The sequence below is a fragment of the Anarrhichthys ocellatus genome, unplaced genomic scaffold (genome assembly GCF_004355925.1).
Source record: "Anarrhichthys ocellatus isolate YVR2014 unplaced genomic scaffold, GSC_Weel_1.0 scaffold32, whole genome shotgun sequence".
NCBI lineage: Eukaryota > Metazoa > Chordata > Actinopteri > Perciformes > Anarhichadidae > Anarrhichthys > Anarrhichthys ocellatus.
In genome coordinates, this window is record NW_022280062.1 from 3044819 (window position 1) to 3064536 (window position 19718).

The following is a 19718-nucleotide window of genomic DNA, read 5'->3' on the forward strand; positions in this document are numbered from 1 at the left end:
AAAAAAAAAAAAAAAAAAAAAATTCTAGTGTTAACATAACATGCAGAGTAAAGTAGAATCTTAAGTTGAGTAAACCCTTCAAATAATTCCATCCGTTCCAACTGCCTCTTTCTGTTTTACTGTCCACCCCCCCTTCCTCCCTCCCTCCCCCCCCCTTCCTCCCTCCCTCCCCCCCCCTTCCTCCCTCCCTCCCATTGCTGCTCCTTTATTTTACTGTGTGCTCTAGTCTGCTGCTGAGGGCTCAGCTGTCTGTGAATGGCACTGCAGGTACTCTATTTGGGCTCCTTTACACTCTACCATTAAACATCTTGGTGTGACTGAAGGTCCCTTTTTTGTGTTTTTTTTTCCCTTATGAGTAGATGTTTGTTTTTGTTTTTTTTGCACACCCCTGTTATAGACTTGTGGTTAGCATCTACTGAAGCTAATGTTGGTGGTGCTCATAGTGATTGAGATTAGCTCACATTATTTCCTACAGAGTTAGCATGTGTTTTCTGTGCGGTGTGTAGTGGAACTCATCCCTGTGGGTTTTTCTTTGCTATGCTTCTCCTTTCTTTATGCATATCTGGGACTTTTTATCTTTGCGTACAGGAATACCTCTGACAACATGTAACAGGGGTCCATACAGCCCGTAGACAGAGGAATAACTGTATATTCTTTGGTTTTGTTTGTCCTATCTAAGGCTTTTCTATCTTCTGCTATCATTACATTTAATTTTCTACTCCACACAATTCAGCCATCTTATATAGACCCTGTTTTTGTCCCCTGCAGCCTGCCATAGTGCTCGCACCGATCAACTGTACACAAAGTGCAGCGCCGCAGACAGACGATCACTTGACTAAACCGGAGACAGAAAGCACAGAAGAGGACTCGCCCCGTTACCCGCCTCAGGACACGCTCCCAGCCAAGAAAGATGAAGTGGGAAACAAATCTAACTGAAAAGACGTCCAGTACAGCATTTTACATTTCACGTCATGCATTATTTGTTGTTGAGTTTTTTGTTTTTTTTCTGCATCGTGTCTCAGTCAACGGGCATTTTTTAAGTACCGATGTTTATTTGCACTTGGTGTGAAGGGAAGAGATGAGACCTGTGCTCTCTGAATGGCTGACTCAGCAGAGCGCCAGGATTGGACACACGAGGTCGGGGCATCGAAACTGACGAACACATCGAGTATAAAACACCTTCTATTACCAGTCTGCACTCTCAAAGCCAAATCTGGAAGCTACACAAGCTTTCAAACACTAAATGCTCCCACGACACTAAGCTGAGGCTCTCAACGGCTTTAAAGGCCCAGTCACAAGAAGCGACATGTAGGAAAAACAATGAATCAATGCAGTAAGTGGATTTGTTCACAGGGGCGAGGTAACGCCACACTAGTTTTTCAACTTCGGTGACGCATTATAATAATAGGCAACATCTTACTTAACCTCCTCTGAGAGAGCAAGCTGCAGCTATTAGTCGATCAACAGAAAATTAACCAGCATTTATTTTAATAATCAAATCGGTGTTTCAGTCTCTTTTTTTTTGGAGCAAAACGAGAAAATAATTAATCCAAACTTGGATAATCGACATACTAATCGATAATGGAGGTAATAGTTAGATGTAACCCTACAGTCATGAGATGGGAGTCAATGGCACAAAACGACATTTTAAATCAAATGCGTATTTCCCTCTTCAATAAGTCTTCATCAAATGAAATGGTGTACTATCTTAACAAGTTAATGGTCCAATAAAGATAAAACAAATGAGCTTTGAGATCATTTGTGACAATAGCGGCAGCATGTTTTGGGCAGGCTAATGTGTTAGCCGTTAGCTCACCAGCTACAGTGGTTCACCTACTAGTAGTCACCAGGCCTCTCAAATACTTCACTGTGCCATTTTCTGGTGTGACAGGGCCTTAAAAGTCTCAGTATGCTTGAAAAACCTGTTCTCAAACACAAACACACACTACATAAGCCATTATACCTGTTTTTACCTCCATTACACCATAAACTACAGTGTCACAGTATAAAGTACAGCGGGGATAGCAGAGGAGTTTCTTTAAAATGACTGAGCCAAAGCTATTCGATTTTCTTTTTTTAAACATTTGTTGAATTTTTCTCATCTTACTTTTGGTATATTTTCATTTGCATGCTATGATTTTGTCCTTTTTATATAAAACCGGTGTATAATCTGGTGTGACAGTTAAAATGTTGGGATTGCTGTTTTTGTTCTCCCCGGTATTAATCATGTTGTCTTAAGAGTTGGTTTCAGCCTTACTGTGTCCGTGTCGGGAGGTAAAGTAGAAGAAGTCAAGTGTAACAGCTGCTTTAAAAGTACTGAACTCTAAATGATGCGGTGTTGTAGTTTAATGTACGCGCTGAGGAGCGAGTGACGGGTCGTGTTACCGATGTCCCTAGATTAGTTTGTACGAAGCATTTGCACAATATTTTTTAATTCACGTATACAAAAGTTGTTGGTTCATGTCTGTATATGTTTATGTACACACAACGGGTTTAACTTTAAAGAAATGGAAACCACGGTATCCTTAGATCATATATTCACTCTGCTTTTCTTATGAAAGTCCACTTCTGACCCGAGGGTTTCATCTTCGTCACCAGAGGCCAGCAAGCACTTTGCTCTGTGAGCCAGATGTAGTTCTGATTCTCACTCATTTATGATGCCTATTAATCAAGTTCAACATCCCCGTGTGGAAGTCGAGGTCAAATGTTGAAATAAATAAAGAATTTGTTCCGAGGTGACATGAGAGCAGCTTAGTTGTCTGGACTGATTCAACAGCAGTGTTTTCCAGGACATGAGATTATTCATTCACCGGTATAGTTTGTTGTCACCAAGTGGTTTTTGAAGCCTCTGTTGAGGAATACATATAATAAAGGAACATTGTATTTGATATTTAGTGTGCTGGGTTTTTGTCACACAACATTACATCAGATTAAGTCTCTAGTTTACAGGTTTTGATTGGTTCCCAACAGCTTCGGTCAGGATGGCGTCCGTGTTAGTTTTCAGATATCTTGACGCCAAACACAAATCATTGCAGTGGTTTCTGAGTCTGAATGTGTCTTTTCATCGAGACCATCCAGCTGTGAAAAAGGTCCACTGCTGTTAGGACTGCAGGAATGAACAGCAGTCTGACAAAGAGCGTCCTTGTTGCCTCAGCTCAGTCCCTCAGAGTGGAAGAGTTCTTCATATACTGGATCACTATCTGACCCACTACCATGCTTCTTTTTAAATATAGGCCTCCATGTAGTCCTGGTTTAAAATCACACACTATTACTATTTCCTGCTTTCATTTTACATCCTCAGGTTTCACCTGAGCGGTATACGAGACAAATCACACATGCTAAGAACATTTCCAAGGGATTAACACATTCATTCAACAAGAGAAATTAAGTGAATTTATCCTTTAAAAGTTCTGGATCTGATCAGCCAAAGTGATGAACGTGAGGGTGCGTTAAATTGAGATACTTTGCTGGATAAAGGAAACGACCGGAGCAAGTAAAAGGTACCTGAATGCACCTCGACGTCACTCAAAGTTTTGAGTCACCTGCAGGTCAGTATCTTTAAAACAGTTTTAGGTTTTCTTGGAGTCAATCCACAAAAAAACTCAAAGCTGTCAAGTCAACCATCTTTTTATTCCTGACCCATTAGTTGGGACTGGGATTAAACTTTAAACGGAACCAAAAAGAGACAGCGGTCAATCATCAACATAATGTTGAATCATGCCAGAACATTTTTTTTTAAACAGGTAATGTCACTCACAAATAGTTCTCTTTCGTGCTCATAAATGCTTCTGGCGGTTATCTGGTTGTAAACTGAAACAAACCTTCTGTCACCGTCTCTAGTGAGGAAGCGCACACAACAGCTGACTACCAGTATTAACAAACAATAACGCGTAGTTTCCTCCACACACCCCATCGATCCATGATTTGAATACAAGTTGTACCGCGGAGCAGGACCACTGCACACATTCCATGATCACCCGATTCATTCTGAAATAAAACGTTGGTGCTTGGCACCTTCTATTTAAACAGACTTCGTCTTTATCGTTCATTCAATTAAAATGAATGCATTTGAGTTAAGACGCAAGTGCTAATGCTGAACCTACTTCCATTTAAAATAAAAATGATTTAAAAAAAAAAAAAAAAACTTTGGCAACAAAAGGTCTTGTACCATCTTCTCTTAAAATATTATCTTCTCTAAAGTATTTCGGTCAAGCTTTTTACATATTTTTGAACCTCCAAGACAATTTTACATATGTTTATAAATTATGTCCATTAGTATTTCTTCACTTTTTTTCCCCTGTCCAGCTAATCTGAACACAAACAGCTGGTTTATAGTAATAAAATATCATGATACTAACTGTCCTCTTCACACTGGACACACATGGACGTCATGAAGTCATGTCCAATGTCTTTCAACAGCCCCATCTGTCTCTCCAAGAGTAAAAGTCCTCATCCGAACTCCAGTCTGTAGTTTATGATTAAAGGAATGTTACCCTCTGTTTGTCCGCATCGAGAATATCATCAGGAAAAGGAGGCGGCGGTGGTGGAGCGTCATCGCTCCTCTTGTTGGTGCTGAAGGACTGAGATGTTTTCACACTGTGGATGAATCCTGGTGGGGTGAAGGCACCTGAAAGGGACAATACATTTAAAAACAAATCTCCCCGACCAACCCTGTACCGCATAGATGATCTTCTCATCCAAGTGGGAATTATGGAACTCAAGCATATATATACCAAAATGCCAGAGGATTACTTTAAAGTGTTTAAGTGCAAGAGTGTATTCGTAGATACCCATATATCTTAGATAACAACAGATGTGTTTCGCTCAACACTCTGTTCACTCTACAATCAGATAGATATTTACAAAGACACTGAACTTCTTTCTATTTTGCCAATATTGACTACAAGTGGAAATCAAGTCAAAGAGTACAGATGCACTTGCACCATCTTCCCGCTGTGGAAAACAAAACGAACCTGAACTCACTATCTCTTTCTCCCTCATGTTTGGCAGGTTGCTGACTCTCCACAAGAGGGAGCTGCTCAGTCACTAACCGGTTCTACACATGCCGCTCTACACCACATGCAGGAGTAGTAGCTGCTGCAATTTTAATCTTTGTGCAGCTGCCGTTTTTTTTTTAGGTTTTACATTTCACACCTGTTTTTACCTCTCAGCTACAATACCATAATTATTCAATAATTAGTCGCCTCTTCCGAGTCAACACCACAGGGGTCAGTGAGTGTTCGATTCTTTTGAATAGACCATCAATTCAAATCAATGGTGGGTATCACATGGGTGATGTCTTTATGTGTGAGGGAGAAGACATTCGAGTGTCTGCACCTGATTGGTAGATTCTCAGAGGCCTGCTGTTACTTTTGGCTCTCAGACTGCCTCCTTCTTTCCCGGTCACTCGGATGGGCAGCATCTGGTTTACGTCTATAGAGGCTGGATGTAGAGAGGCAGGGCTGGGGTCAGGGTTGCAGGTCGTCACATTAACTAAACCTTTAAAGGCATTTCATTCTGAAGGCTGATTGAGCTTCTCATTTGCTTGCTGTGGCGCTAACAACTGGCCCTAAAACTTCAGCTGCAGATAAATGTTTCAAACCAATAAATATCTAAATTAAGCAGTTTTGGTCACTGTCCAGCCTTCTCTGTCTGTCCACAATAAACATCACCTGATTTCTTTCTGAAGTCTCTTGCATGCTCTAAAACACCAGTTTTATATACACAACAATTTAAAACTCAAATGAAGCCTTGTACTGAAACACAAGGAGATAAAGTTAGCGGGCCCGTGTCCTGACCTGCACTGTGCGTTCTCTGGTGGGACCCCTTCTTCTTCTTCAAGACTTTCTCCTTTCCCTTGGACAGAGCAGCCAGCTTGGTGGGGATCTGCTGCTGCACGGACACAGGTTTGTGCACCTGTTTGGTGGTGCTGATCAGGTGGACTGGCAGCTCGGGCTTGGCGTGCATGATGCTCTCCCTGCGCGGTGGAACCTTTGGAGGAATTTCCAAGGAAGTGGAGTTTGTGGGAAACAACAAGTGGGTCTTTGGAGTTAAGGTCCCATCTCCGTTCACTATGCTTCCTCTGAACGACTGCTGACTGGAGAGACTCCAGAACTAGAGAGAGAGGAGATGTTAAGGATATATTTATTTCTGATTATGTTATTTCATAAGATTTAAACCATCAGTGTTATATAAACTTTGCTGACTTAATGTTTCTTGGCTAGATTATACTTTGTAATGGACAAATGAATACACCAATGTGTTGATAAATGTCAATCAGATGCTGATCCTGTTCCTCACGTGTGCAGGATCATCATAGTTCCCTGGGTAGAACTTCTTCACTTTCTCCTGCAGCTGCTCCAGACGCTCCCTCTCCTGATTTAGTCGCTCCTTGTCCCGGTCTACTGATCTCGTGGACTCCCTCAGCCTCTCCAGGTCCTGCTGATAGCTTTCCTTCAGCCCCTCCAGCTCAGCCCTCTCTCCGTTGAGCTTCTCCTCCCACCCTCGGCAGTCCTCCTCCCTCTTTTGCAGCTGAGCCTCAAGGGTCTCAATCTGCACCCTCTGCTGCTCCTTCTCCTTCTCCCAGCGCTGCTGCTCCTCCCGATGCTGGACCTGCAGCTTGCGCAAGTTGGAGAGCTCCTCCTTCTGCTTCTCCGAGTTGCGCCGCTTCTCCTGCTCCAGCAGCACGCTATTGTAGTGACGAGCGGGCTGCTTGCTCTTTGTCTGAAAAGCGTGCTGCAGCTCGATCTGGCTGTCCTGCTGGGCGATTATTGCCTGCGCGTTGAAGAATGTGATATAAACATGAATGTGAAACATATTTTGTGTTCTCCTACATTAGATTTCATATATTATTGAGGTAGAAACCATGAGGCATTCTTTTCATAAAGCACAATTAGTATGAAATCAACACTATTTGTCCAAAAACAACAACTAGAAACCTGATGCCTGCTGAATATAATATATACTGTATGAAGAGCATTCACAGTGTCTTACTTCTAAGCTGTACAGCCTCTGTGCGAGCAGTATCACCCGGTCACACACCTACAGAGAAAAACAACAATGCACACCAAAAGACTTGCAGTGACATGTAAACATTTCTGTATTAATGAAAAGAGATTTAAAAACAGTAGTGGAAGGGTTACCTCTGCCTCAGGAAAATGACAGTTTGGCATCTGTGTGTCGTCATCAGCCTTGAAGCAAAATAGCACAAGCAATGTAAATACCTGGTGTTTTTATCACCGGGTGGAAGTAATGTTTACGTCCGTCTCACTCACACACTGTTGCAGGCTCTCAGAGCTGTAACTCTCCTGGAGCAGATGGTCACTAGTGGCATGACTGCCCTCGCTGCCAGCTGCATCTCCATCTGACAAAATTAAAATCGTAAACATTTAAAGTCAATAACTTTCACATCTACAATATGAGCAGAGTGAGCCAGATTCTGCCGTAAAATTGGGCTTGTTGTGAGTTCCAAAGAAGTACTCATGTCAGAATGTCTTGTTATAGATCACATAAGTTAAATAAAACACACACATCGTTAAATATATGAGCCGGGTTTTACTAAAACTCACAAAGCTGTCTTCTTTTTTAACACGCCAACTAGAAATGTAATGTCATGACTGTGTTAGTTTTATGTCAGCTTACTTTCAGCAGGGTTACTTTCAGCAGGGTTACTTTCAGCAGGGTTACCATCAGCCGCTCCAGAGGTCTCGGCCTTCCAGAGCAGCTCCTCCTGCGTCTCACTCTCCTCCAATAGAAGGTTTGGGTCTTTTATCCTTGTGAAGAGCAGGTTCTGCAGGTTTTCCACTGCAGACAAAGGAGAAAAACAAAAACAACTCCTTTAAGGTCTCCTCCTCCAAAGACATCAGTGCTGAGTCACGACTTGGCGGTATAGGAAAACATAACAAGAGTATATTTCACCTTTGCACCTCTGTTATGGCGTTTTCATAGCTAGCCGAGCCCAGAATAAATACTGAACACTCATTATTACAACCATGATGAACAAGGCTTCACAAAACTGAGGGCAACTTAAGTTAAAAACGGAGCTCTGACCCTCATTGATGGCTCCTCTGAGCAGTGTCGTCCCCTGCTGGAGGTCAGTGGCGTCTCCTCGGAGCAGCAGTCCTTTGTGGGGGGTTTCCTGCTCCGTTATCGTCTCGTAGAGAGCAGCAAAGATCTGCTGCTTCTCTGTCAGACACTGGATTATCAGCTCATCCCTCGTTTTAAGATTATCTAAAAAAAAATAAATAAATAAAAAATAAAGAGTAGCAGCATTAAATAAGCAACATGTTTGTCCAATCAATGCAGTAGAAATGAGTAAAATAAATTGATCGGTTAGTGCTTTCCCTCGGTTTTTGGTAAAACTCAGGCACACTAGTGAGCCGTTTGCTAAAGCGTGTGAGGATAGAAGCGTTGTGCACCACCGGGACTTTTCTTTGGTGGGAAAGATAATTGACTGAATGCGTGTCATAGCCGAGAAATCTCTTCCCATAATCGTATTTTAAATTGTGTAAGAAAGAGTACCTTGAAATCGTTGCAGTGTAGCAGTCAGTTCAAGGTACAGCTCCTCTTCTGGAAAGCTGAATCACACAGACATTTCACCAGTTATATGTTTTTGTTTTTTTTTAAATATCATTTCTCCATATAAGAATGTTCTCTTTATTGTGCTTTTGATTTTTTTTTTTTTTTTTATCTCATATTGTGGTATATGTAAGGATGGAATTATTTCAGTCACATACGGTCTTTGAGCCATCATCAGATGGCGAATGCAACTAAAATGCAATTAAAAAAATAAAACTCACCTGTTCACAGCTTGTCGTATCAGCGCCGTCCACGTGATGCATTCCTCTCGGGAGCGCGCGTGGATCTCGTACATCTCCGGCGTGCTGGTGCATTCAGAGATCAGGTACATGGCTTTGTCCTCGTGAGCCACCTCTCTGACGATTAGCCTCTGAAGGGAGATCACCGGTGGTTTGCTATCCTGCGTGAGCCACCGTAGTACAGCAGGTGTTATTATTCGTGTTCAAATAATTATCACAAATCGGTCATAGATTATGACATCATATCGTGTATCTTGATGAAGTGATTTAAAGAAGAGAAGTCTGTGTCTTAGACTTAATATTGCTCATAATATGTAGAAAAAGAGAATGTATACATGATACAGTAGGTAGTGATTCAGCAAAAGACCTTCAGTTGAGTTTTCTATCATTTGCTCCATCTGTCTCAACAAGAATGACTCGAACTCACCACAGCAGCAAACACCAGCTTCTGATCTTTCTCTTGTAAGAGGAGCAGCATGTCTGACAGCAGCACAGCATGGATCTCTGCAGAGACACAAAACGTGGCTCAGCATCAAAACAACACGAGTGCTCGAGGTTATGACTCAAGCTGCCACGTGAAAGGACTGACTCAAGACATGAAGACATGTCTACTTTGCATGTTGTGTGACTTTTAATCTTTTGAGACCACGTAACGACATACAAATATGCTGCTATACTGGTTCTTTAATCGTTCTGGCTTTCACAAAAGGCAATTTGCTGCAAAGTGAAACCTCGTATTAAAACACACATCCCTATAATACTGCAGTAATCCACTGAGGCGTCAATCCCTTGATGCATCATCCCTCAAAATTTCATCAAAATCAGACCAGTGAGCACACGTACTGTTGTTGACCTCAATAAGGCAACGTGAAAGAGGAGCTTTTGTGTCATGAACAAAAAAGGGTGAGACTTTTAAGGAGGAACCTGAATGAGTAGAGAACGAGAAAGACTGCAGACGGTTCTATACAGGTGTATTTGTATGATGCGCTTGTGTTCCTTGTCGAGGTTAATATGAAGAGTTCTTAACTCTGTCTTGTTCTGCCACGTTAGCGTATGAAAAGAAGCCACGGACAAACGACGGTGTCACAAACCTTTTTGTCTCCCGGAGGACTTCCAGGTGAAGGGGCCTTCGTGTATCAGTGCCCTGTTCCCCTGGATCACATCCTCCCTGCGGAGCAGCCGGCCGTCCTTCAGCCGGCCCTGAGATTTGGGCTCCAGACGAAGGGCGATCTCTCTCTGACGAGCGGCTTTCTCGTATTCACTGACCTGAGCGTTCACCTGCGAGATGGTGTATTTGATCAGCGCCAAACCCTGCACCAGAGACCTGTACTCGTCTGTGTCAGCTGGAAGGAGCGTGAAACAGATCAATCGACCAGTCTTTTTATATATATATATATATATATATATATATATATAGTTGATATTATATACATGGGACCAGTCCAGCTAGCAAAACATTGACTATAACAACTATAGGGACTTGTTGAGATCTAGGCAAGGGATTAGATGATACCTTCAGTGTTCTGTATGAGTCGCTCCACCAGGACGGGATATTTTGTGATGCGTTGAGTCACCAACAGAAAACACTCGGGGATTCCCAACCGTCGCACGAGGGGAAGCAGACGTATTTTCTGTTAGAAAAAAAGAAAGGCTTTGTTTAGGTTAGGTTTTGTTAGTTGCATCATTCTTTGCAGAACGCCATCACTGTTGCTCGTGAAAAGTCTCGTAGATGCTTCTAATGCTCCAGGCATGCAACTAATTCACTTCAATGTATTCTTTTGCCAATTCCAGTGCATTTATACTGGAACAACACAAGAAAATCACATCCCTATACATACATTGAGCAACGTGTGAAGATTGCTCACCCCAATAAGGATCTGCATTTTCTTGTTATTCTGCAGCTGCTCTTTGTAGAGGCTGATGGCTTCACTGTGATGACCGCAGAATTCACTGTAACACCCCATCATTCTTTCTCCCAGTACACCTGAAAACTAACACAAAAGGGAGAAAAGAAAACATTGAATATATATATTTCTAGACAGGATTGAGTAGTAACAAATGTTTCATTGAGGTTACTGCCAATTTATGACTGAAAATGTCAAAATATCAAGATTCACTCTATTTTGGGAGAGGGAATAATGGAGGAAAGAGAGAAGCTGAGCACAAAGACTCCAGACCTGATGTGAACCAAAGACATCGTGGCTATGTGACGAACACTAAATGCAACATAGAATGCCATGATAATGTAAAAAGGAACCCAAAATATGAAAATATTGCCAATGCAGTGTATTTGGGAATATCACAATTGTTTGTCTTAAGAACATCTGGATAATGTTGAGCAATCTGTGTAGTCAATTTATGATCTTTTTGATCCTTTCTGGAGCTCCGAAGGATTGTTTCCAACTGTCTTCAGTTGTTTTAGAGAAGATTTAAATGGAGAAGCACCTAAAACCGCTGTCTTATGTTGAGATACAAACCTACAGACATCTTGACCTGAAGGCGAGTAAATTATGACAATTTTAAGAAGGTTTGCATCTCTCACACACACACACACACACACACACACACACACACACACACACACACACACACACACACACACACACACACACACACACACAAATGTTCCCTCTAAAACCAGCTAACCCGTTTTAATTAGAGAGACTCTCTTTGATGCAACACATCCATTTAAGACGGTGATTCTCAAAGTGGGGTCCATGATACTCGGTCAAATAATTATAAAATTGTACTACATCATAAAAAAAGTGCATACCTACAGATGGGGACCATTTGAGCCGATAAAATGAGCGTTTTGTGTCAGCTTTGATTTGATTGTGACACACAGCAATACGTTTATTATTTTTAAGTTGAAGTCAGCATTAGACTGCTATGTTTAAATATCTGATGCCAGTCACTTTCCAAAAGATCAATGAATTGAAACACAAAATCTCTGTTTAAAGATGTATAAGAGGTATTAACAATGCTTTGGGACTAATTTAACTGAACATGATTAAAATGTGTTTTTATCATTATGAAAGAGGTCTGAAGTGTTTCGGTCAGAAAGTTTTAGAGCATAAATAGCTCCAATGGCATCTAAAAGTACAAATGGTAGCAAGCATCTGCTTAATCAGCGTAGTCACGATTAGGAGGGGGTCCTAGGAGACTTCCTCCCCTGTAAAGAGTTTGAGAACGCCTGATTTAAGGAGATCAATTTGAGAGATTGACTGCGATGACTTACACAAAAGCCTGCTGTGGTTTAAAAAAAAAAAAAAGACTCTATCCTACCTGAGCGATGAGAATATCTCCCAGCTGTGTGATCTGGTAGTTGTGTGGGCTTCCTTCCTCCTGACTTTGGTGTTTGCGCACTTTGAGGCAGTCAAGGAAGTGCTGGTGGAGGACGAGCAGGTCTTCCACCCCAGGGAAGAGCCTCTCCAGCATGGCCTCCTCTATCAGCAGAGACTGCCTCAACTCGTGCACGTAGACATGGAGAAGGAATTTTAAGGTGCGCACGTGGTGCTTCTCCGTCTGGATCAACTCTAGGAAATTGATGAAGAGGGATGTCTTGATTAATACGTCTCAGGGTCGAGTGCCTGAAACGTACAGTAAAATGTGTGTGGGCTGCAATGACAACGATTGTATGCGCCTTGCTCAACAACGAAAGCGAACAAAGTCCTGGACGTAAGTCACCAGGTTCAAGCTAGCATAATGCATTCTTAGGTGTCATTATGCTTATTATCATAGTTGAAGTGTTCAACTTCAAAAGGCATCCATCAACATAATTATTGGCACGGTCACCTCAGATTATTAAATGGTGCAATTACTTTGTAGCAATCAGTGATCAAAGATTCCTCTTCCTCAACTGGAGATTGACATGAGAAAGTTCTGACACTTTGTGAGATCGTATATTTGATTTCTGAAAATATTTTTGGGTTTCTCTATTCACAGACTTCACTGGTTGAGCCTACCATGGATGACTTCCTGTCTCTTAACAGCCTCTTTGCTCAGGGCCCTTAGGTAGTTCTGGTCCACAGACACGCCCCACGACTCCGCCTCCAGGTTCTGGTGGTCGGACTCCAGCTCCCCTCGCAGCACAGCATAATGGGAATCTGGATGACACATAGAAATTCACACCGGGACTTGGATCACCCTAACGAGGCTTGTGCTTTGTGCTCATGTGGTTATGTATCTCAGTGATTCATTACTGGTCATGTACAAAAAGGTCTTATTGTTGTGGCAGAAAAGAGGAAGGTTCAATTCAACGAAAAAAAAGCAGTTGTAGCCGCTTGTAACTGTGGATTTTATGGCCATGTTTTATGAAAAATGCCACTGTCATTACACACTGATCTTTCTTTCTGTCCATTGTTGACAAACATGTGATGAAATAATCAGCGCTGAATGAATAGGTATTTTTGTGTAACGTCCAAGTCTGTGCCAAAAAGGTACAGGGAGCTTTCAGCAGCTTCTCATCCTGCTGACAGAGACGCACTGACCTTCTAGGTTGATGGGCTCAGCCAACGAGGAAGCCAGCAACACGGAGTCCTCGGGGACGAGCTTCGACCGGAGGCCTTCCACCTCATCCATCTGCACGCGACTGGATCTAGTTAGTAAGTGACGAGATAAAGCTCCACAGGTAAAAATGATGTCAGCGCACAAAGCTGCGCACGCACACAGTTCATTCTATTACAATTCAGACTTGGAATGTTGGCCCATCACCTGACTCAGAATCAGGTTTCGTAGCGCTTATCTCGATCAAGTTGATAAGGAACCCGGAAAAACATGCGACTGTTTGTTTTGTAGCCGAGAGTCAGCAGCCGGAATACAATCTGCATCATGTAGGAGCTAAATTAAGGACACCGTCTGTTGTATTGTGAATGTGGCCCGAAGACACAAAAAGGCACATGATGGAAATGAGTTCACCAACCTGGGACTTGTGTTGTTGAAAGAGGAACCAGGCTGAACTCTGTGTTTTTTAGGGGTGATGGTCATGCCTGGACTGAGGATGCAGGCAGGGAGGCCATGGGAGGCTGGGGGAGGGGGAAACGCTCTCCCCAGAGCTGTGAGTGAGTGAGAGAGAAACAAAAAGAGAATCAGAAAGAGAGAAAAGTAGACTGTGAGAATACTGTGTGAGAGACTAAAAGTAGGAAGTTTGGAAAAGAAGAGAAGACAAGGAATTACATTTACAAGGACTTAACTGACACAGGTACACACCTACTTGTAACAGTTAATTCAAACTCCCTTTAGTTTGTCTTTTCACTCTTGACATTTTTAGACCAATACCTGTGTAGACACCTTGACGGGAAATGTGCAGCAAAGTTGCCAGTTGTCTAAATACATACAGTAACATTTACACTCGTAAAAGAGAGCTCTTGTTCCTCAATGTCTTTTTCCAAATGTGTCCAGTTCACATCATAAAAACGAAATAATAAAAACACACAACAATAACCATACTTTTATTATTGGTTTTCTGAAAGCACGTGATTGACTCATAAGCCCTCACACAGACCGCTTACATTAAAAATAGAAAAAAGGGACTGTAAATAGAGAGAGCATATCGTGGCAAACAAAGACTAATCTAGCAGCGTGGAGAGGGAACTGGTTTGGCAAACTGTAACAACTCAAGTCAGACCAGCTGTCAGGCAGAGACACAACAAAAAGAAATAGTGCTACAAACCACAGGATTTATTACAGTGACGCAGGTACAGTTTCCGTTTGCACATACATGGATCAACACTTCCTATTCTACTTCAAACAGACATCACATGACACGAATGGCAAACGAGCTCTTATCTACTCCGCATTTTCCTCGACCCTGTGATACACGTCTCTGCAGAACGCCGGGGTGTGAAACCTCTAACAGGTGCCATAATAATAGTGACTGTTACATCCTTTCAAATCCAGCTTTGAAATTAAAGTGTGTCTCTTTTCTGTTCTTGAATGACAATCATCTCTATGTCTGTGACCAGGAATGACTCACTTTGTTCATATCTATACACTTCTGTTTATTATTTTCAGTGCTCCACAGTTTCCTTGCGACACTGGAAAACAATAAAGGAGGAAGAAACTCCTGCGGGTAAAAATGAGAGAGGGAAATGCAGAAGAAATAAAGAAATGTCTGATCGAATTTGGCTCCGACTATGACAGAAAGCAGAGTGTTTCCTGGTTTTAGTGCGGTGGCCTCCAGCTGATTGAGAGGAAGCAGTAGCAAAGCTTGTGGCCAACCAGACAGAAGGAAGAAGATTCTGTAACGTGAGCGGTAATTTGGGTGGTTCGTTGCTAAAAGACGTCCAAAAAAACCTGCGCTCTAACTGTATCGAAGCAGCAGTTGTTCAGAGTCAGACACACCTCAAACACACACACACATGACTGCTTGACTAAAAGGAGTTGTGACACAGGAGCTCTCCTGTCAAACACATCCTGCAGATCAATATCAGAGTTTGGAGCACATTGCTCAGAGAGGCTCACAGCAGCTCATATTCACGAGGGCTTTATATGCTGCATCATTTCAAAAAACTAAAACATCCCATTTTATTATTTTATTTGTTTGATATGGGCTATAATATAATGTAGATGACACTGTCACACCAGTGGACACATTTTTTATTTTAGTAGATTAATTGCCAAAGATCTCTTTTTTTTTGTTGAACCCAAAAGATAAAATTATGGAGAAGGATGAGTCGAGATGTGCAAATTTATATTAAAATATTCAACCGAAATTCCACGATGCGTCTACAGGCATCAACTAGTAAATTACAATTGTGATATTTGATTAACTGCTTAAGTCATTTATCAAGCAACACGACAGTCATGAGTCATGCTAGCAGTTTAGGCCCAGTAGTACTTTGAGCTAAAGCTAATGTCAGCATGCTACAATTAGCACGAAACACACAAAGTACAGCTGATGCTAACGGGGAGTAGCACTAGTTTTGAAGGTATTTGGACATAAAACATCTGACCAGATGGTGAAAAGTCAAGGGATCCCCACGGATGACAGAACAACCGTTGCATCTAATAAGTTGAAATATATCTGTTTGCCAGAGACGAGGCCATGAAGTTTAGCATATGCCAGAGTCACAAGTGTGAGGATGTGTTAATGTCACAGATTAAATGAATATATAATATATTTAATTGTTGTTTGCCGCCCTAGTCTCGCCTCAAAACTCTACCTGCTGATCAACCGTTTCTCGTTGTGTCCTGAAAACAAAGTCATGGAGGAGAACCACGATGTCCCAGTTTCTATTACAATACCAAAGAATCACACGATATTCACCATTACTGGTCTTTTCTGTTTCCATCTTCTGGGATAGAAACAGCAACAACTGTGCTTTGGACCTAACCGATCATATTAAAAGTATTTCCTATACACAAAATTGTTTACCATATGCTACATTTAAGATCTACGAAACGAAACACTTCACAGCGCCACTTGCTGAAGCACTTTTTCCCCCGATACTTATATTACATTACTTCCTTTGAAAGACTTGTTTAAAAAAAGACCCATGGTGTGTTATTAGCCATATTGTGGTTGGTATAAATATTCAGCCCCTTGTTTGTGAGTGACAACCACACCTAAAGTGATTCACCCACACTGGGCGGAAAGGGAACAGAGCAGCATGAAATACAGGTCATTCCGTGCTAGAGACAAAACAAGACCAGCAAGTCTGCCCAGTATCCTGCGGAGGAAACAAAAAAAAAAAAAATATATATATATATACACACTGCGTTTGTGGAAAGTAGTTTCACTTAGAAAGACATGGGCCCGAATCCCTTCAACGCCACAACAACAAGACGAGGAAAACTGAAGCTGGTGTTTTGCCTTGACAAGTAAAGTGAAACCAGGCAATCGACGATTAACAGCCGTGAAACTAAAGCCATTAGCCCGAGGAGGTCATAAAAGCTGACTGATACACAGAAACCAGTGATCCGTGTTGCTCTTGTTGAAGGCTGAATTTGCAAAAAAACAAAAACAGAGACATAGTGAAATCTTCCCTCAAAGCAAAAGGGTCTTGCTTTTACTCCATGTTGCCTTCACATCAACAAGTCCCGACACACAGTTGAATGATTAACTTCTGGATACTGTCGGTGTGTTTTTATCTTTAGTGTCGGGTGCTGTAAACGCATGCCGATGTGTTCCTGTCAGTACGAACAGGTGAATCCGTCCCTATGCGTGTAGTACAGCACTTCTTTACTCTAAACATATCAATCTGACAAGAAAATGCAGTCTCTTTAATGACTGGTCAGCATCAATGTCTTTAACCTCATGTAAGACTCTGGTCTTCATCAAATTTGAGCTCTTTGACTATGATTGCTGTCAATTTGTGATGAGCATTTTCAAACGCACGCGATATAATGTTTGTTGGATTTTTCTTCCTGTTTCGGGCAGCCATTGGTTAAGTTAATTTCCGAACAGTATGAACATCATTGTAAACTTTTTAAACTTGACTCACACTGAATATCTAGTCCAGCCTGCACTGCACTGGAAAGCCTCCTAACAATAGTGTAATTGTGCCAGAAGGATTTGATGTTCACTGTGATGAATTACAGGACAATACCATGTTTGCTGTCATATTGTACAGAAAATAATGGAAACCAACGGCTGCAAGGAACAGTTTAAATACTCAAGTTTCTAAAATGCAGCATGGTTTGCAGAATAGTTCCCAAACTATAGTTCATTCCTTTAATTTTGGGGAATTTTCCGAGCTGTTAATTCAAATAAAAATAAAGTAGGTTTGACGACATTGCCACAAAGGTTTTTGTGTTATCCAATAGAAGGGGATTGTAGGGAATGCCAAGGTGCTAACGTTAGGTGAGAGTCACAGACCTGGAGTCATAACATTAATGTTAGGTGAGAGTCACAGACCTGGAGTCATAACATTAATGTTAGGTGAGAGTCACAGACCTGGAGTCATAACATTAACGTGAGGCGAGAGTCACAGACCTGGAGTCATAACATTAACGTGAGGTGAGAGTCACAGACCTGGAGTCATAACATTAACGTGAGGCGAGAGTCACAGACCTGGAGTCCTAACATTAACGTGAGGCGAGAGTCACAGACCTGGAGTCCTAACATTAACGTGAGGTGAGAGTCACAGACCTGGAGTCCTAACATTAACGTGAGGTGAGAGTCACAGACCTGGAGTCATAACATTAACGTGAGGTGAGAGTCACAGACCTGGAGTCCTAACATTAACGTGAGGTGAGAGTCACAGACCTGGAGTCATAACATTAACGTGAGGTGAGAGTCACAGACCTGGAGTCCTAACATTAACGTGAGGTGAGAGTCACAGACCTGGAGTCATAACATTAACGTGAGGTGAGAGTCACAGACCTGGAGTCATAACATTAACGTGAGGTGAGAGTCACAGACATGGGGTCAGAACATTAACGTTAAGTGAGAGTCACTGACCTGGAGTCATAACATTAACGTGAGGTGAGAGTCACAGACATGGGGTCAGAACATTAACGTTAAGTGAGAGTCACTGACCTTCATCATAACATTAGTCACAGACCTGGGGTCATAACAGTAACATTAGGTGAGAGTCACTGACCTGGAGTCAGAACATTAACCACTGAAACTAAAGTGTAGAATGAGAGTAACACAGACAGGTGCTTTGTAATCGGAGCGGATAAAACAAACAGGCGTCAACGGCCGAGACATGATGGCTGCAGGTGACTAACGTTACCTACATGTATCCCAGCGTCTGTTATGGTTGGCTAATGGAGATGGAACGTAACGTTTTTGAGCTACTTACGCTCATACTGACAACGACAGCAACGTCAATTTACGGGACGTTGCTGTTATTTATTGCCTCAACCGTTCAAACTCAAAATTAACACGTAAAAGAAGAAATTCGTGTCAATTATCCAGATCAGACAGTTTGTTCTTTTAAGTAGGTAACCGCTTTAGAAACAACTCGTTTTCGCGATCATTAAGATAGTTGACGTTAGTTAACGTTAACAAACTAACGTCAACATTACGTACGCTAACATCACTATCTTCTAACGTGAGAGTTAGCTACCCAACGGCGGTTCATCAACTTGTTTTTCACGTCCGCCCTGTTGATTCAACAACCAACAAGAACCATTAAACAACCCAACAAGTTTCCTCTTACCCGGTGTGGAAATTAAGCAGCAGCAGTGCGCAAAGAGACGACTTCCAGTGTATTTCCAGGGCCAAGGCGAGATAGGAACCGAGGGACTAAATATCTTTCAACAAGTTCCACTAACAGGGAGAGGCGGCGAGGATGCCTCGGGAAGAGCAAGTGCAGTGATAGGCAATAATGGAGGGTGTTTAAAAAGTCCTCCCAGCCTCCTCTGGATGAACCCTCCTTCCTTCTCTAAGCATTGTGGGAAATCGTCCAGTTCACTGCAACACATTTTGCAGATTCATCCTACAGCAAGCCTCTCAGTCTGTCTTTAAACTAGTGCAGACAGGTGACATGTTTCTACTAATATGAACCTGCATGCTCTGCTGTAAGGCTGCAATTATTTGGCATTGATATAAATTAGATTTATTGTATCCCTGTAGGCAGAGATGGGCAGTATTTCTATTACTTGTATTTTAAATACGTATTTCAATTACTTTTGAGTATTTTGTAATTTGTATTTGATAGGGCCGATAAAAATGTCAGTGTGAACCTGTATGAGACACTTAACACTGTAATATAGAACTATGTGGCCTACCATGCCACTGGCCAATGTGAGAAATGAGTAGGCTACCATGCCACTGGCCAAGGTACAGTAAAAGAGAAGTAAGTACTCACTTGTTAAGTTACCTGTTCACTTTTGTATTGATTTACTATTTACCTTTTATTTGTATTCATTTTTCTGTGCAGAACTTGATGTAATTTATTTAGGCTCTTTACCTGTGTACAACTGGTTTTAATTATATATTTTGCTTTTATA

The 19718-nt window shown here is 41.9% G+C and overlaps 2 protein-coding genes across 6 annotated transcripts in view; one reads left to right on the forward strand and one right to left on the reverse strand.

The window, feature by feature from the left end:
• sppl2 (signal peptide peptidase-like 2) overlaps window positions 1-2888 on the forward strand; it is a 10345-nt gene extending 7457 nt beyond the window's left edge. Inside the window, exons 15-16 of one of the 3 annotated variants that reach the window (XM_031865022.1) lie at window positions 227-267; window positions 769-851. In XM_031865022.1, coding sequence (XP_031720882.1) covers window positions 227-267; window positions 769-778 — 51 coding nt within the window. In that variant the 3' untranslated portion in view covers window positions 779-851. Of the gene's footprint in view, window positions 1-226 lie in introns of all 3 variants that reach the window. The other 2 variants (XM_031865021.1, XM_031865020.1) reach the window with 2 other exon arrangements.
• arhgef18a (rho/rac guanine nucleotide exchange factor (GEF) 18a) lies at window positions 187-19146 on the reverse strand. 3 transcript variants are annotated; one of them, XM_031865007.1, is made up of 20 exons: window positions 18926-19146; window positions 13738-13870; window positions 13307-13413; window positions 12782-12922; window positions 12102-12352; window positions 10682-10807; window positions 10330-10447; window positions 9908-10159; window positions 9244-9320; window positions 8799-8977; window positions 8521-8576; window positions 8050-8229; window positions 7672-7803; window positions 7275-7363; window positions 7143-7190; window positions 6994-7041; window positions 6301-6774; window positions 5799-6114; window positions 5338-5442; window positions 187-4627 (listed from the first exon to the last, which is right to left on the reverse strand). In XM_031865007.1, the coding sequence occupies exons 2-20, from the start codon at window positions 13800-13802 to the stop codon at window positions 4479-4481; spliced, it is 2913 nt and encodes a 970-aa protein (XP_031720867.1). In that variant the 5' UTR covers window positions 13803-13870; window positions 18926-19146; the 3' UTR covers window positions 187-4478. The 3 variants fall into 3 exon arrangements, with proteins under 3 accessions (XP_031720867.1, XP_031720866.1, XP_031720868.1); XM_031865006.1 differs by having other exon boundaries at window positions 7642-7803; XM_031865008.1 differs by lacking the exon at window positions 5338-5442 and having other exon boundaries at window positions 7642-7803.
• Between the last annotated feature and the right edge of the window lie 572 nt (window positions 19147-19718).

What these genes read in the sequence shown, in the direction of transcription:
- arhgef18a (XM_031865006.1), bottom strand. Translation starts at nt 13,802, where the DNA reads ATGACCATCACCCCTAAAAAACACAGAGTTCAGCCTGGTTCCTCTTTC. An exon ending in GAGACAGGAAGTCATCCATG is followed by an intron (nt 12,353 to 12,781) that starts GTAGGCTCAACC and finishes TCAATTTCCTAG; the next exon opens with AGTTGATCCAGACGGAGAAG. An exon ending in GTCCTCCGGGAGACAAAAAG is followed by an intron (nt 9,321 to 9,907) that starts GTTTGTGACACC and finishes GTGTCTCTGCAG; the next exon opens with AGATCCATGCTGTGCTGCTG.